We start from the raw sequence: 18,484 nt of genomic DNA, 5'->3' as shown, positions 1-18,484 counted from the left end.
CATTTGTTTGCTTCAAAAACATTTCCTTAAGTATCTTGTTCTAACTAAATTCCTTTACACACAATATGGACCCTGCTTTTAGGTCCTGTAATACTGTACTGCTGTACTATGTACTCACCCAGATATAAAGATGTCCTTGAGAGCTGGAGCCCCATGCTAAGAAAGGAGCTATCTCTGGAGAGCAGGGACTGGGCCAGAAGTCTGACCTTGCCATCCTAAAGTGATTTAATGTCACTATTAGAAATAGTACATATCTGGAATCACAAACTTGTATTCAGAGACACATTATTATTTATCAGTTATATGACCCTAGGCAATTTACTTAACCTTATTGAATTCAATGTTCTCATCTAGAAAGTGGGGAAATCATCTCTTATGATGTAATCTGTCTATAACTTTAATAATCTTTTATATAATAGCACAAGTAGTTCATCTCCTAGGATCTACAGAGCTCTGCCATATGTTTACCTAATAAGGAACTCTACCTGTGTCAGAATAACTAGAGTCAAAGCAGACACTTTTTGCAAAATAATGGAATTGTTTCCCCAAAAGAACAAAGGGATAATTAAATCAGTGTTAAAACAAAAACAACAGATTCCATCTCTTCTGTTTATCAAATTTCCAAAGCATTGATTAGAAATTTAAAGAACCTCAAAAGTTACAGGCTTATTTTGTTATATACACACCAGTAGTAGTGCTTATTACAGAACTTGGCTAATGGGTGATCGATAGTTATTAACTATCTTTTTCCTTTGATATCTGGGAATAAAATTAAGTTGATGGAGCAGTATCATTTCTCTTGCTGCCACAAACACTGACAATAGTCCATTGGGACTTTCCTGCTCAATAAATATCTTCCTGATGAGAACAAATGATTTCCTTTCTCATATATATATATATATATATATATATATATATATATAAAATGATTGAAAATGGGGGAATTGCTGATCTACAAAATAAGTTGTAATCCGGGTGGAGAAATGTCAATATATGCTTATATGTATAAGGCACAAGGGGAACTAAAATATGCCTGGGCAGGCAAAAAAGAGAATATTGATGTCAAAAATCCTAATAAATATCTGATAGAAGGACAGAATTCAGGGCAAGTGGATATAATGAAAACAGAAAAATCAAGAACCCAATAAGGAAATAAGTTTGTCTCAGGTCTTTGCAATATGAAAGAGACAAATTGATGTGGAAATGTACAAATATTTTAGCAAAAGGATAAATAGAAATTCTTGAAATGAGAAAACTACAATGCAGTAGATATTGTTTTGTCTACTTTGAATATTTCTATGAAATCTAACCATGAAAAGTACTGATACAGAATATTAATGCAACCTAACCTTTCAGCTGCCATAAACACATGCACACAAGCAGACACAGTGAAAATTTCATAGATCTCAAACTAAATGCACCTGAGAATAACTCTGGGAGTTTATTGAAAGTATAGCTCATAGAATTTGCATTTGTAACATGCATTTTGGCTGATTCTAGTAGAGATGTTGCACAGCCCACAGTTGAGACATTCTCTAGTTGCCCTCTACCTCATCATCATGCCTGGAGAGGTGAGTTTCATACTAAGATGTTCATCTTGTTTTCTGAGTGAGATTATGGATTCAGGACAACTTAGAAATTGAAAATCCTTTTTTTTTTTTTTAGTTTATGTTGTGACAGCTACTAGGGCACGAATGAGCACTCTGTGCTGTGCAGAACATATACTGGACTTTTTCTAACCAATGCACTGTGGCCTACAAGAGAAGAAAGAGATTGTAAGCAGAAGAAAAGAGATTTGAAACATGCTGAGAGAGAAAATAATACAACACACAATGCTAAGAAAATATTCAATTTCAACATTGTGAAATTTGGGAAATTTTACCAGCAGATGATATTGCTTTCTTCCATAAGCCTATTAAAATATATTTCTGTGGAATAAATAGAGCTCACTTTGAGGGATTTTTGAATAATAACTTTTTTCCAATATCAAGTAGAATTGAAAGGGAAGGCAGGCAGTTTAATGTTAATTCATGAAGGACTGCTAAAAAATCAAAAATAGAAAAATCCCTACCTGAAAAAGCAGATCAACCAACCAAAAGGAAATAAAAACTGTGAGAATAATAGCAAGAAGATGAGGCGGGGGGTCTCCCTGAAGGTGCAAGGGGTTAAGTCTCAGCACTATGAAGCTATTGGCAGCCACTACAGCATGAGTTTGATCCCAGGCCAGGGAGCTAATCCACATGGCACAGCAGACCTCTCCTGTCTTGCCCACTGCTCTGCTCAGCAGTGTATTTCAGTACATCTGCCTGTTCTGCTCCTCACTCTGTCTCTGGTGAATCCTCTCACCCCCACCCCCGCACCTCTGGCCTATACCTCAACTCTTGTATGCATAAATAAATCTTTTGAAAAAATTAATAAATAAATGATTTCCCTTTTTAAAGAAAAAATGATATATGTGCCTTTTGTACATATATATTTTATGTAAAAAATTTGTATATACAATGTAAAGATGATAAAACATTAATTGTAAAACAGTCATGTAATATAGTATAATAGCTTATAAATACTTGTTTCTAGAAAAACAATATCCATTATAAAGAATATTTATCTAAAATTATCATTAATGAATTCTGCAGTCGATAGAAACAAATAGAATATACCAAATACATGTCTACTATGTGTGAGAAATTGTACATGTACTTTCACAAATTTAGATCATGTTCAGCTGCAGGAAACAGGTCATCCACTTAAATGATGGTTGTGATAATTTATGGACCTTATTTTCTGAAGTTATGAGAGGTACTGAGGTGTATGGAGTCTGACGCTGGTACGACACCAGAAACTGTTGCAGAGATTCAAATTCTCAAGTTATTCTCATCAACCATTTTAACATGTAGCTTCCATCTTCATTCAAGTCTTATAATAGCCTTATAATAGCTAGACGGCTGCCTCATCCACCCTCCAGGCTGAAAGGAGGAGGTGGAACTTAGCAAAGGCTAAATCTTTTCTTAAAAGGTCAATTAAATCTGTCTTCTTAAGAACTTTGTTTAAAACCCAACCTACAAATTGTCTATTCCATTTGGTATGATAGAACTGTGTCATATGGCCACTCTAAATGGTGCAAGGAAAACTGAAAAATGGAGTATTTTAGTTGGATACATTGACACTTTGAAAAGAGTGTGATAATGTATAGACATCATGAATGCAAGTAGCAATGTCTATAAAACTGCATATACTGGGCCTCCCCTGGTGGCGCAGCGGTTGAGCGCTGGGCTGCAAAGCTGCCTGCAGCCTCTGCAACACCGGTTCGATCCCCGGCCGCCGTCGAGGGTCCCACAGGGCGCGCAGACCTCTCCTGCCGCCCACTGCTCCCCTCAGCAGTGTACTTCGGTCCTTCTGCCTGCTCTGCTTTCTGCTCTGGCTCTGGTGAATTCTCTCACCCTCCCGCGCTTCTGACTGTACCCAGTGCTTGTATAAATAAATAAATAAATCTTTAAAAAAAAACTGCATATATTATCTAATTTAAGAATTTCACCAGTCGTGCAGTTTATTTCTCTTTTTTTAATATTTTATATAATTCTTACATCATTTGTCATCTTTGCACAATGTATGCATTTTAATTTTGGTTATATTCCCCATACAATTGCACCCCCCCTTATTTTGACTCTAGTCCTTCCTCTCCCCGCCCTTCCCTCCACCACCACCCCGCCCCATAGTGTGTCTCTGGTTTATAGTTGCTTGTTGATTTTGATTTTTACTTTGTATTGATTAGTCTTTTGCCTGGTCTCTTATTTAGGTTTTCTAAATTCCTGCTACAAATGAGACCATCCAGTATTTTTCTTTTTCTTTCTGACTTATTTTGCCGAGCATGATCCCTTCCAGCTCCATCCATGTTGCTGCAAACTGCATGTGTTTATCTTTTTCGATTGCTGCGTAATATTCCATGGTGTATATGTACCACATCTTCTTGATCCAGTCATCTATTTTTGGGCATTTGGGTTGTTTCCAAAGCTTAGCTATTGTAAATAGCGCTGCTGTAAACATAGGCGTGCAGTTGCCCTTTGGAATTAATGTTTCTGTGTCCTTTGGGTAAATACCTAGGAGTGGGATTTCTGGATCATATGGAAGCTCTATGTTTAATAGGTCAAGAAATCTCCACACAGCTCTCCATAGTGGTTTGACCAGTTTTCACTCCCACCAACAGTGCAGGAGAGTTCCTTTTTTCCCACAACCTCGCCAACATTTGTTGTTGCTAGTTTTTTCAATATGTGCCATTCTTACTGGTGTAAGATGGTATCTCATTGTAGTTTTGATTTGCATTTCCCTGCTTGCAAGTGATGTTGTATATTTTTTCATATGCCTGTTGGCCATTTGCATTTCCTCTTTGGAGAAGTTTCTTTTTAGCTCTTCTGCCCATTTTTTGACTGGATTATTTTCTTTGTTGTTGTTGAGTCTCATCAGCTCTTTGTAGATTTTTTGTGATCAGTCCTTTATCACTAGTGTTGCAGTTTATTTCTTAAACAGATAGACATTAAGAAATAGAGTATCTTTGGTCATTGCCTATTTCTCTCCCTACTCTAGAATGTAAATCTCTGGTAAGGGGAGGTTTCACCTGCATATTAATTTGCTAGGTTTTCCATAACAAAGTACCACAGACAGGATAGCAAGAGCTTTATAACATAATTGTGGAGCTTTATGAAGCTACTAGAATAATTGAAAAAAAAAAAACAACTCGGTTCTTTCAATTCAGTGAACTCAAAATACAGTCTCTGAATCCAGCTGTATTGAGTTTGCTTGAGTTTCTAGCAATCAAATAGTTGGACTGAGGACTGGGAAACAAAAATGTTGAAGACATGGCCTGTGCCCTAAAAAAATTCTTAGTCTAGGATGAAGAAATGTACCCTCTACTTCCAAAAGGCACTGAACCATCTGAATTCCAACCCTGCTAGTCGAGATTTGAGGAAACTAGTTAAACCTCTATATGTGTCATTTTAATCTCTAACAAGGGAATGGAACCAACATCTACTATATAAAATTTATGTTGGTTTTTAGTGAAATAGACATGTAATGTGTGTAGAGGAGTGCCTATGTAGATTAAGACCTCCTAAATTTAATCCGTATTATTATTTCTATTATTTGAATTTCTTTTTTTTCCTATTTTAATTTCCATTGCATTGGATTAAAGAAAAATGTAATCACAATTCATTAACTCCTGTTCCTTACAGTTTGTATCAAAGTTCTGGGAAGAGGCATGACTTACACAGGGCCCAGGTATAGTTTCAGGTAGGAGAAGGCAGAAGTTGTAGGTTGGTTAAATCCCCTGTACCCTTGCCTATCCATCCTGGCATCTGCTGAGATGTCCCAATTACTGTCATGTTTGTCCACAGAGCTCATTGTTATATCCTATAGTCTTCCCAACATCATAACTCATATGTCAGGCTCTCAATGACTGTGCCTATCAGGTGCATGGGGACTTAGTGAGGCTTACCTGCTTCTGTCCTTGGCATATCTGAGACCCATGTCTCTAGACTCTAGACATTATATTTTTCAGTTTAAAGCTGAGGTTTGGAGCACAGTGGGCATGGGGTGTTTTGTGGTCTTGCTGCCTTCAGGGACAGTGCTTGCGTAGCACAAAGTGGCCCTGTTGGGGAACTCTCATTCACTTCCCCTAGTTGGGGCACTGGGTGTGGTAAAACCTGCATGGTCTGACAACAGCAATGTTCATTTTTATTTCTGCAGTTCACCACCTACGCATTTTGGCTCTCCTCCATTTCTTTCCTTGACATAATCTGCAGAGGGAGTGTGAACTTTGCTTATCTAATCTATTATTTTATACTTTGATTCATTCTGGAACAAGGGATTTGCAACTGAAAAACTTTAGTTTTTATTACTGAGATCTGCTTTACCTGAAGCAATAAAGGAAGTGATGCAGGATAGAAGGAGCTACTGGAAACAGAAACCACATTGAACGGAAGTTCAAAAATCCATGCTGCTCTTTCGTTTTCTTTAATTTACTTTAATGCTTTCTCTGTGCCAAGAACTCTGGAATCTGTAACATAAAGACAATTTAAGCGTGGTCTTTTTATTAACTTGCTTATAGTCATATGGGAGAAGTTAGGGAAATAAAAAGACAGCTACCATACTTAGAATGTAATGAAACTTATGTTTCTATATTTTATATAATGTACTAGATAATATAATAAATGCACATAATATACAGAAAAGATTCCATGAAAAAGAATTTCTGTTGGAGACATTATGTGGGAAAAAAATGCTTTTTAGAACTGGCATCAATTGAAGTGATTGCTGTAAATGAATACATGTCACCAAAGTGCACAGGGGCAAGTGAAATATTGGGATTGGGAAGAGAATGTGGAGGTAGTGTGGGAGGAACAGACTGAGCTGGATCCCTAATGTTCAATTTTCATGACATGCTAGACAAGAGTGAGTTTTTCTGTGGGTGACCACAACATGATTTAATGAACAAGATGCTAACTGTCTTGAATAATTAATCCAACTCTCTGAATCTCATCTTCCCCATGTGTAAAATACTATCCTTAGAAAGGATGCTATGAGGATGTCTAAAGAGGAAACATCTATATACATTCTCATGTATGCCATTTGTGTATGACCATTTCCAAGAAGAATGTTAGAGCCTCTATTGTTTGCCTTGCTGATGCCTGAGTGATGTAAATCAGAATTTTTAAATTAATTCATACTCAACTTCTGACATCTGCACAACATCTTGAAAAGGATATCTCATTAATAGGAAGACCAGAATGGATTGTTTCCATTCAAATATCTAGAAAATACATATAGAAAGTGTCAAGACTGTAAAAGAAAATAGTGGGAGGATGAGGGTTAGAACTTCTAAGTACCTGGATTCCATTGAGTCCCCAGCTAATTATAGGAAAAATTAGATAATGATTTCTTCCATTATTTTAATGAAAGAGCCTTCCTTGTTTTTTTTTTTTTTACACTACTGAGAATAATCCAGCTACTCTGAGGGAATTCATTATTGGGAGAAGGCTCTACCAATTTAATTTCCATTTCTTTATTTCTATTAAATAAAGGAAGGTTGCATTAGTCCTTATGTTATTAACTACTTAATGGATTTAGGAAGCAGGTAGCAAAAGAAGAATTATTCTTGCATTTAAATGACACAAATAACAGTCTCAGATGATTATACATTTAGAGGGAAAAAGTTTCATCCTATTGCTACATTGTTAGGCTGTAAAAGTAATAAATTAATCCATTAGTGAGCCCAAGTATGTTGTCTGTTGTGCTCATTATCAAGTATTCCCAGGTGTTCAGGGGTTTATAAGTATAAATTGATGTGACTTTTAAATTTTGTAACAGAAATATCCAGCATAAGGATCATAAGCTATGAAAATATCCCTATGCTAGTGCTTTTTATTAAAAAAAAAAACATACTGTTAAATATAAAATTGAGATGTTCACCCATATTGTAATATGTTAAATTGTCAGAATGAAGCAATGAAACATACAACAATACAAATCATAAGGTTGCCACATTTTCTTCCCAGTTGCAGGATCTTATATACCATAAGAGCATAGCTATATACTAGACACCATAAATAAGTGTAATTAAAAAATGAATTGATTGATTCAGGTAATCATTATTTATCCAACTGTATTCAGTCAACAAAAATACTTTGAACAGTTATTGCCTGGTAGACAGGACACCTATATGGAAGAAGGTAAGATTGCTAGACAAAAAAAAAAAAGTGTTAGTAAAGAGGGCACCTCCTGGGAGTTGTTTGAGCTGAGTCTAAAGAGATGAGCAAGAAAAAGCAGCTCATGCAAGGATGTGGAGCTCTCAGAAGACAGAAAACATGTTGTGTCAAAGTACTGCCATTTAGTTCATAAATAGAACTCAATTTGTAAAAGGTGAAAGATTTATAAGATCTGAAAAAAAAAAAAAAAGAGTGTCATAGCTTGATTTGTATGTGGAAGAAAGGCAGGGAATGAGCACAGGAAGGAGAAGCATGGCTGCCATGGGTGGCTATGGATGAAAGTCTTGGGAAGGTTTTTCTCTGCAACTCTTGTGGCTAGCAATGCTTTCTACCCACTCCAGCCCACCCCCAAAAAAAGACATTAAAATAAGAACTTCTTATGTGAGTAATCACCTGAGTGAAAAAGACTCAATTATCTGAGGGTATAGAGCAGCAAAATTAAAGACTACCTCTTTTCTCCCCTGCAAGTGATTCACAAATAAACTGTGAAACTTCAAATATGGAGTTTGTGTGTGTGTGTGTGTGTGTATCTGTCTGTCTGTCTGTTGTTTTATATGTGTGTGTTTTAATGGAAACCTATCGAAAGTACCTAGAAACTCTTAAGCCTACAGTAGCAAATATAGCCTGGGAAGAAGCATTATGGTTTATAAATATAATTTATGTTTAAAAAAATTCATGAAAATGTATCTTCAGTAAGAAAGAAAATTGGAGGAATTATGAAAAACATTCAAAAACCATTTACTGTCACCTATATTTGAAAAGGACCAGAGGAATTGAAGAAGGGGCCAGGGAGAAGATTCCAGTTTATCTAATCAGTTATAATCTAAGACATACATATATTGGATCTATTCAGTAACAATCTGGAAATTTTTGTACACCAGTAAGGAAGACTCACAAAGGAGGAATTAAATGCATTTTAATTTGAAGAAGTTTTCTAGAAACATCTGTGGATATTGTTTGTTCAATGTTTAAAGAATTAGCACCACAGGTGTCATGTTCTTTGGAATCTTTAAAAAATCAGAGGTGACAGAAAACCAACTGAATAGTCTTTGAAGGAATGCAAATATCTCATGCAGTGGGCAAAAGGGCTGACTCATATGGCATTTTATTCATTCAATAAATATTTATTGAGTACTTCCAAAATGTCAGACTCTATGATAGGCTGGAGTAATAAGTCAGTGAGCAAAAGAAACACTACCTTTACTCCTGGGATTTAATAAACTTTTCTACCTTAAGAGTCCAGAAATCTACAAATATGAACTTTAACTTTTCAAGTCTATTTTCTTTCACTGTTAAATTGGGGCTCAGTAGCACTACTTTACAGCCTAATTTTTAAAAATTATTTGAAATGATGTATGTAGAAGTGCCAAGTGAGAAAATATGAGAACTTGAGGAAAATCAACAAAATATGAAAAATGCTGGGAGAATTATTAGGAGTTGCAGCAGCAGAAATCCAAGTGTACTCACCTATACAAATGTATTATCATTAATTATAAAATAAAAATTTATTTGAGTGAAGACCTTTTCCTATACAATGGTAACTCTTATTCATTTCTTTAATCGCTGATTATAAACATGGAATCAGAGTTAAGCCTAATATTCCAAGATGTCTTCACTGGAAAATTCTGCAAGCTAAATAGGCAAGACTCATTTTTGAGACTCCGCCTAAGTAAATGGTCACTCACAACTCTCAGCTGCAACCCTATTTTGATTTTTCATTTTATGCAGCAGAAGGTTCATCTTTACTTTGTACTGCATAAATAAGTGGCAGAGTCTCCATTGCTGCCTGCTTCTCCTGCTTTAATACAAATAAACCTTCTTACTTAGAAGAGAAGACAATGTGATATAGTGGTGTCTGTTCAACAAGAATCAGTGATAGGACTTTTGAGAAGAAAAGGAAAGAGTTCATGTTTTATAACAAGACCCAGGCAAAGAAGAATGTGCTTGCTCCTCTGGGACCCAGGAGGGAGTGTGTTTTTCTGGGAAAGTGGTTTTGCTTTTCTGTGATTGATGAGCTGTCTGGTGTGAGACTGGCCACAGTAATAATGTCAGGGCTTATTCTCAACAACAGAAATGTTGTCAGTTCTGATGTGATGGAGGTTAGAAAGGGGATTGGGATTATAAGGCTGAAATGGCCACAGAGAGCCCTCTGATTTAGGTATGTAATGCAGGGTGATTTTGTGTAAAATTGACTTATTTTACATGTACAAAAGGAAGACTACAGTGGACTAGACAAAAAATTAAGGGAATTGCTTTCAGGAGGTAGTAAGAAAGGTTTCAAGTTCCTTTTATTAATATGATTGTTTACTTTCCAGACTCTTTATGAGCATATATAATTTTTAAGTTCAAATATAAATGTGATAATAACAATAAAATTACCTATTTAATTAAGAAGCATAATTTAATGCAGGAACATGGAATTTAGAATCAGATTTGCATTCATAACTTATGGCACATATACATTCATATTATACATATGGTTCAACAGACCTCTCCTATCTCAACCACTGCTTCCCCTTAGCAGTGTATTTTAATAAATCCACCTGCTGTGCTCCCCCCTCCACCTCTGGTGAATCCTCTCACCCACTGCACCTCTGGCCTACACCCCAGTTCTTCTATGCATAAATAAATCAATCATTAAAAAAAGAATGTTTTAGGTCTGTAGTTTAGGTGGTGACCTGCTGACTCTCATTAAGTATATTGCAAGTTTTAAGATAACTGATTCAATGTTTGACACATATTCAAAGAAAACTATATATCCCTTGATGTATATACAAACAAATAACTACATGAGGCCAGTTTCATTATGAAAAAATTTCCCTAGTAACCAGTAAAGAAATAGTAATTTAATATTAATATTAATATTAATTAATTCTTTGTTTTTTTTGTTTCTTTGTTTTTTTGTGGGACCCTCGCCGGTAGCCGGGGAGCAAACTGGCGCTACAGAGGCTGTGGGCATCCTCGCAACCCAGCGATCAACCGCTGCGCCACCAGGGGAGGCCCAGTTTTCCACTTTAGTTCTATAGGGAAAGGGGACCCCCCCCACCAAGCTAATATTCACACTTCAATAAATTCAGGGTGAGCAAGTAAATAAGTGGTGCTTCTACAGTGCCTGAGGATACTTGAAAACAATTTATTCTCTTAAGTGGATTAAGTAACTCCTCCCTGAATATCTCACTACTGATAATTTGGTAAAAATTAGTTTTTTCCTTCACAGGGAGGGCATATGTAGACCAGTGGTTAAGAGTCTAGCTGCTTAGGCTGATTTGGTTTTTTTTAACCACTTAGCAGCAGCGTAATCTGGGGAATGTTTCTTCACCTCTCTGTGCCTGTTTTCTATCTGAGGAATGAGGATAATGGCAACTTTTGTTTCTGTGAGACAGACCTTGAAGCAGTTCCAGGTACATACTTAGTGCTCAGTAAATGTAAGCCACTGTTATATAGACAAAAGGTATGTATATGCCAAAAGAATTGCAATCTTTACATGTAATAGTTAATTAAACTGTCCCAAAGATGTAAATGATGCTCTAACATATGCCAGAGGGGATATGAAGCTACTTTTGCTAAAGCAATGGACCTTTCTTCCATCCCATTATCTCTGCAGTTCATGGCACATAGCTGTTGAGTGAATGAATAAATGAATGATTAAATGATGAAAACATCCCTCTTGATGTTTTCATGCAGTTCTGGAGATCCCCAGAAATACCTGGTGAAGGATGACGATTGATAGTATGTTTTGTGTTCTTTGTATGACTCAGTTGACAAAATTGATTTTTTTATCTGTCGTGCTTGTTATGAATTTCCATTGACCCTTCTGTATGAAACAAAGTCTAACAGTATCTTTAAAGCTTCAATAATTATCCAGTATTTAACATCTTAATGAAAGAACGGAAGAATATGTGTCAGGTCACCATGAATGGGGAAGGAGAAAAAAGGAGGAATTGCTGCTGAGCAGAATTCGGAATGATGGCAAAGTTTTGGAAATAGAGAAGTTATAGTTGCACAACATTGTGAATGCAAATAATGCCACTGAATTATATACTGAAAATGATTAAAATGACATATTTTATTTTTTTTATTTTTTTAAAGATTTATTTATTTATTTATTTATTTAGACAAGCACTGGGTACAGTCAGAAGCACGGGAGGGTGAGAGAATTCACCAGAGCCAGAGTGGGGAGCAGAGAAGGCAGAAGGACCGAAGTACACTGCTGAGGGGAGCAGCGGGCAGCAGGAGAGGTCTGCGTGCCATGTGGGACCCTCCTCTGTTGGCTGGGGAGCAGCCGGGGATCGAACCGGCGCTGCAGAGGCTGGGGGCAGCTTCGCAATCCAGCGCTCAACCACTGCGCCACCGGGGTGGCCCAAAATGACATATTTTATGTAACATGTATTTAACCCAAATAAAATGTATAAATGAATTATATACAAATAAGAATTATATACAAATAATAAGAAAATGTATAAATGAATTATATACAAATAAGAATTATATACAAATAATAAGAAAATGTATAAATGAATTATATACAAATAAAAAAGGTATTCAAGATAAGTAAATGCATATTTTCTAAAAATAAAGCTTCTTTGCTCAATAGAGAAATTTTAAAAAGCTCAGTAATTAGTCTTAGAAACAAATACTATTATGTAATACATTTTTGCCATTTATTCTCATTTAAGAAAAATATTACTGCTACCGAAACTGGTAGCGCAGTGGTTGAGCGCTGGGCTGCTGGGCTGCCTGCAGCCTCTGCAGCGCTAGTTCGTTCCCAGGCCGCCGGCAAGGGTCCCACAAAAATAAATAAATAAAAACTGAATGAGTGAATAATTGAATGACTAAAAGAAAACACTATTTAAATAAATGAATTCTAAGGTTGAACGCCCAGAATAACCAGGCCCAGTTTATCACTGGTTTTTGCAGCTAATGGGTCAAAGTGGTTGACTGGTGATATGTATTTAGAACAGAAAACAGATGTGGACACATCTGTCACTCATGTTTGCTGGGAAGCAGTGTCAAGTTTCATAGTCATAGGACTCAAGAGTCAGATTTATGCCCTAGTTCTGTGTCGGCTTTTGGGGTATCTATAAGATTTTTAGATGAAACAGTTTTCTCATCTTACAAATAAAAGGAAAAAATCCAACATCATTCCTTTTTTTGCCAAATTGAAGAGCATCTACTTAAGGCCCATCATGCAGAAGTTATCTGCTTACTTATTCTTAACATTGAGGTCCAAATACATGTATGTTTAATAATTATTCTACAGAAAATATCTGAAATTAACTCAGTATTATATATTCTTTGTGTGAACAGTTTATTTTACTTTTTTTTTTTCCTTTTTGGCTAAATGTATGTTTAGTATAATTAGTAATTGATGCAATATTATTCCATCTAAAATTCCAGGCTATAGCTCAGAGGCTTTGGGAAATACTAATCAATGTATGTTCAGAGTACCCCTAATTGTTGGCAATCTGTATTACCTTCTTCAAGCAAACATCAAGGTTAAAATTAAGAATCATTTTTCGCTTTGGAAGATCAGCCTTGTAAACATTGATTTCCATGTGGATTTTTTTCTAATCTTTTTCTCTTTTTCTGTTTCCCTTCCTTTAATGCTGACTTCGGTGTAGCAGACCACTTGGGGATTGAATTCATGGGTAAGACTAAAAACTTGCTTCTTATATATCTGGGGAAAAAGCTAACTTTGATAATAATGTGTGTAGTGTTTCCTTCCTTCTGATTATAATTGAAATGCCCCATTATCAGATGCTATTAGCCACAAAAAAAAAAAATGTTTTTGTTGATTTTTCACTAACTGATGGCTCAAAATGAAAGACTTAACTACTTATTGGGAAGGCAATTTAATGTTAAGTACAGCCCTGGAATAATACAGAAGCTGTATTTGTCTCTTGGCTTTGATTGCTCTAATTCTCAATTTTCTTACCTGTAAAATAGGGATAATAATAGTTCCTATTGTACTGCAAATACAAATTGTTAGGAAATATCTGCAAGATGGCACTCAAAAATAATAGAAAATAATGGTGATGGTTTAAAAATGTCTGTTTTTGTTCTTTTCTGCTCTTACTCCTTTTCCTTTTGCTTGATGACTACTTTAAGTACATTTTGGTTTCCATCTTAATTTGAAGTATGAGATACATAAACATTTCTATTTACAAAATCAAAACAACTCTTTTGAATGTATTTGCAGGGAATGGCATGTTTTAAAAAGCATTAGAATGTCTTCCATGGATGTTATTTTCTGTATTCATAGATAATCACATAACAATTAGACATAGCTTTCTAAGTTTAAGCTATGAGTAAAATGAAAAAGAAAATATCATGTAAGGTTGATATGCATCATGGTACTAAAATGTAGAGATACAAAGGAGTTAGAGTTAGTAAAACTGAGTGATTTTGCATCCAAATTTATTGTCTACTTATTTGGCTCTTGTTGAACTTAGTATTTGTCTTTTATATGATGTTAATATGAATAAATTTGCCTCATTCTTGCATATATCTACTGTGATAATATATGTAAATGTATTAATTTGCCCATTCATTCAGGAAGTATTTATCAAGTACTCACTGTAAACAAAGAAAAAAATTCAAAATCCTAGAGATAAAATAATGAGTAAAGATAGACAAAACTGATTCAATGGAGCTTACAGTCGAGTAAACTTACAGATTATAAAACTAATGATTATAAAATTTCAAGTTCTCAAATCTACTCCAGGTGAGATCAAACATGAACATCACATTAAAGTGGATTGCTGAAGGATAGAAGAAATTGATATTTAGGACATGATGTCATCAAGTATTTGAGAGGATTTGATGTTGACGTTTAGAAAAGGGAGATTATCAAGGATAACCACAGGGTTATATTATGTATATTTAGGCCAAAGTAGACCCATTTACTGAAAAATGCTGGAAGAGAACAGGGGAGGTGTTTAATTAAGCCCTCTGTGTCTTTGATATATCAAAGAAAATACCAGTCTGGTAGTTGTATTGCTAGACATTTTGAGAAGCTAAATAGAGATTAGTGACTGCATACTTATACTAGAATTGATGTTGCCTGTTTTGTGATTCTGCTCATTAGTGTGATAGTCATTATCTGGACATTTTATCATAGAAAAAGCAGATAGCTCAATTCTTACAGATTTGGGATTTTCCTAGATAGGTATTATGATCTACAAGGACAATAAAATTCAGGTTAATATTCAAATGAAGAATCATGGATTGTAAAGTAGATGAGAAAGAAAGTGAAAAAAGAATAACTCTTTAAATGGATTCCATGAATAGTCATTTTTTTAAAGATTTATTTATTTTTTGCATACAAGAACTGGGGTGCAGGTCAGAGGCATGGTGGGGTGAGAAGATTCACCAGAGACAGAGTGGGGAGCAGAACAGGCAGATCGACTAAAATACACTGCTGAGAGGAGCAGCGGGCGAGATGGGAGAGGTCAGCTGCGCCATATGGGTAACTCCCTGGCCGGGGATCAAACTCATGCTGCAGTGGCTGCCAATAGCATCATAGGTTGCTTCCTAACCCCTTGTGCCACCAGGGAGGACTGAATAGTCATTTTGAGAGTCCTAGAACAAGTTGTGACCTAAAGAGGAAGAAGTACAGAAAATTATAGGCAAGGTCATGCAGCATACTTGTTTGTTGAGAAGGATATTTTGCTTTCCTCATTTACTGATGATGGCTAGATTTATAACATGAAGTTCTGAGAATCAAGTCACTTTGAGACTATTGGGTCCCTGGTTCACTGATTAGAGATATTTGTCCCATTAAACTATAGCAACCATTGGCTTTGAGAATAGAGGCATCAGAAGTTATGCAGTAGAATGATCACAGTTATGGGAAATACCACATGCCTATTGGTTGGTGCTGAAGTAGCTATGTACCCCACATATAATGTACGCACAGCTCTAGAAGACTGAAATTGTTACAGCAATGTTAATTATCACCATTAAAGGAAATGGACCAGTCACCATCTAACGGCTTTCTCTGAGGGCTTCCAGTGGTCTTGGCACCTTAACAATTTACTATGGAAGCAACATATATATTAAGAGGTCTGTGTTAAACCGTTTAATTAATTCAGTCACCAATAGGGGAAAAAACTATGTTGTTGTGTAGGTCATCTATTTGATCCTCAAGATTAAGACTGTGTATCTTGGAAAAATCAGAGCCAAATTACTATAAACTTTGTAAGGAATGAGTTCTCAGTGTTTGAATAGTTGATGCCAGCAACAGATAATGCCCTTGGAGACGGGAAGGGGCAACAAGTCAAAGTTAAAGGGAGTTCTTAGTATGCAGATAAAAGCAACTCATGAAGGTTAGTTTGGAATGGTGAATAGGTTTATAGACTTAGTAAATAAACTGTTTCTATTGATCTCATTAATTCTAGACAATGTTCAACCCACAGTTTGCGCTAACTGAATATGTAAAAATTTTATTACTTCTTTGGGAAATAATTCAGATTTAATTTGTGATTTTAGAAGCCATATGGGTCATCATCCCAGTAATATGACATCTCTAAGTATAAATTCATCTGAGAAGCAGAATCGTAGGCATAATCTCTATAAATTTAATCTTGTCAGTTTATTAGAGTGCCTACAAGTGCTCAGGGCCAGTTCTGTTTTAATGTGTTCTAGAATATCTTTCTTCTCTACTTCCATCATTCTTGTTTTGGATAATGCTAATTTCATCTTGAATTGCAAGATGGAAATTTCAACAATAAATACTTCTCTGTAATAGTAGTTTTAAAAATATTAAGTTAACTGATAAAATTCAGGCAGAAATTTGAAGGTACATTAAAACACAAAGTTGTGTTTCTAAAAAAAGTTTAAAATTAGTTTATATTAAACTGATGTTTCCTGAATTAATGATTTAACCTACTCAATCATGCAGGCATGAGGAATAATTGAGATTTCTAAGGTCAGATGTTCAAATTTTCCCTTTCTAGGAAAACAGATCAAGAGATAGACTTGTAAGTACAACTTCTCACTGAGTTGTGTAAGAAATTCAACGAATTATCCAAATGACACATGTGGTCAAATAGCATGTCACTGGTCAAGTTTAGAAAAATACGTTGATCTTGAAGTGGGATTTCTCATCTGAGAAACATGTGGCCACTGTTTCAAATGCTTAATCATGGAATAGATCTCATTATATCCATTTGAACTCTTTGTTACCCAGCTATCTCTTTGACAGTGTCCTGATGTATTTGATGCTCTAGACATCAAAAACATTTTTATAAAAAGCATGTATAATGGCATTTGCAAATATATTTGAAAATTTTAGAGAGAGGTGAAGATTGTATTGATCTTTCTTGCAAATTTCATCCATTCCCATTTGGAAAAATAAATTGAATTCTGCCATTTACATATCTTTTTTATAATTTGAGATTGTTTTATGATAACATATTTATGCAAATCTGATTGAGTAAACTCTGACCTTTATTTTAGTCAAAGGATTTAGAGGCCTTGGGACAAATCAAATTCTTAACTAAAAACTGAAAAAGTTATTCTATGATAAATCCATACTTTGAAGTTAAAAAAAGAAAGGAAGAGGGGAAGTGAGGAAGGAGGGAGGGAAGGAAGGAAAATTTTCTACAAGTAGAGGATTAAAAATGTCTTATATTCAATTTCCTTAGTGTAAAACATGTGTATAGATCTAGAATTGATAGGGTTATTACTTCAAACTTCACCTTATAGCAATTATCTCTTCATCCCCTCTTATTTAAAAAAAGTGTTTTGAATGTTTTAGTAAACACTAAAGATAATTTCCTGAGAGTTAATCAGCTTCTAATTATTTCTGGATGATGTAAATTTGAAATGTTTTTTAAAGTTACCCTGCTTATTATGAATGAATTGGTGTGTGTTCTCTTAAATCTAAAAGATTCATATGTTAGATTCATGTGTGTGTCCAAATTTGGAAATTGGCATTAGAGATGCAGAAGTGAGAATTTTCTTTCTTTAAGCAGGAAGTTCTATATTATACTTAATTTGAAACAGAAAACTGCTTGTTCATTTGAGTATATCTTGTTTTCTTATACAATCAAATGGTAATTTACAGATTACTTTATCTGCATGTGTGTTTGTAGAGGGTGTGCAATAAGAAGATTATTTGCTTCATTTTTCTTATATATCCTTTGCCATATTAAAACACATTAGAGGGATAAGAGGGAGGGAGGGATAAGCACAGAGGACTGTGGTAATAGTACATGGGTGCATTGGTGAAGGAAATTCTTTGAGGATTACACCTGTGTGTGGGGGGTAGGTTAGAAAGCAAACATTGTTTAAAAATAAACAATGATGTAAAAATATATAAATAATAAAGAAATAAAATAAAAATTTAAAAAAGGAACAATCATGTAAAAATATAAATAAAAAGAAAATTAAAAAAGATAAAGCACATTAGAAATTAGATGTCAGAGAAATATAATCTGGCATCATTTAATATTCAGTATGTGCCACAAAAATGTACATAATCTCATTGAATTTAAACAAGAGCATAAGGTAGTTAAGTATTTATACTTACCTTATAAATGACAAAACTGAGTTCTACTTAGTTGAAGTATCTCATCCAAAGAGCAAGGGTTGGCAATTACAGGATTTGAACCTAAATCTGCCTTACCCAGAATTCTTGAATTTTTCTGGTGACTCGCTGTTGGGCATGTCACACAGTGAGTGATTCATGATTACTCAAAAAGGTTGTACTCTGGCAATCCAAT

The 18,484-nt window shown here is 35.1% G+C and overlaps 1 protein-coding gene across 2 annotated transcripts in view; it reads left to right on the top strand.

Annotated features, from left to right (window-relative positions):
* The window catches only part of NRG3 (neuregulin 3), a 902,987-nt gene that overhangs the window by 771,088 nt on the left and 113,415 nt on the right, over positions 1-18,484 (top strand). For both annotated transcript variants that reach the window (XM_054690694.1, XM_054690695.1), the window contains one exon: positions 13,379-13,405. In XM_054690694.1, coding sequence (XP_054546669.1) covers positions 13,379-13,405 — 27 coding nt within the window. The remainder of the gene's footprint in view (positions 1-13,378; positions 13,406-18,484) is intronic.

This window comes from Talpa occidentalis, unplaced genomic scaffold, assembly GCF_014898055.3.
Source record: "Talpa occidentalis isolate TD23 unplaced genomic scaffold, MPIMG_talOcc4v2.1 talOcc4.8, whole genome shotgun sequence".
NCBI classification, from domain to species: domain Eukaryota; kingdom Metazoa; phylum Chordata; class Mammalia; order Eulipotyphla; family Talpidae; genus Talpa; species Talpa occidentalis.
Note: the sequence above shows the minus strand (reverse complement) of the source record. Positions and strands in the feature narration are given on the sequence as shown.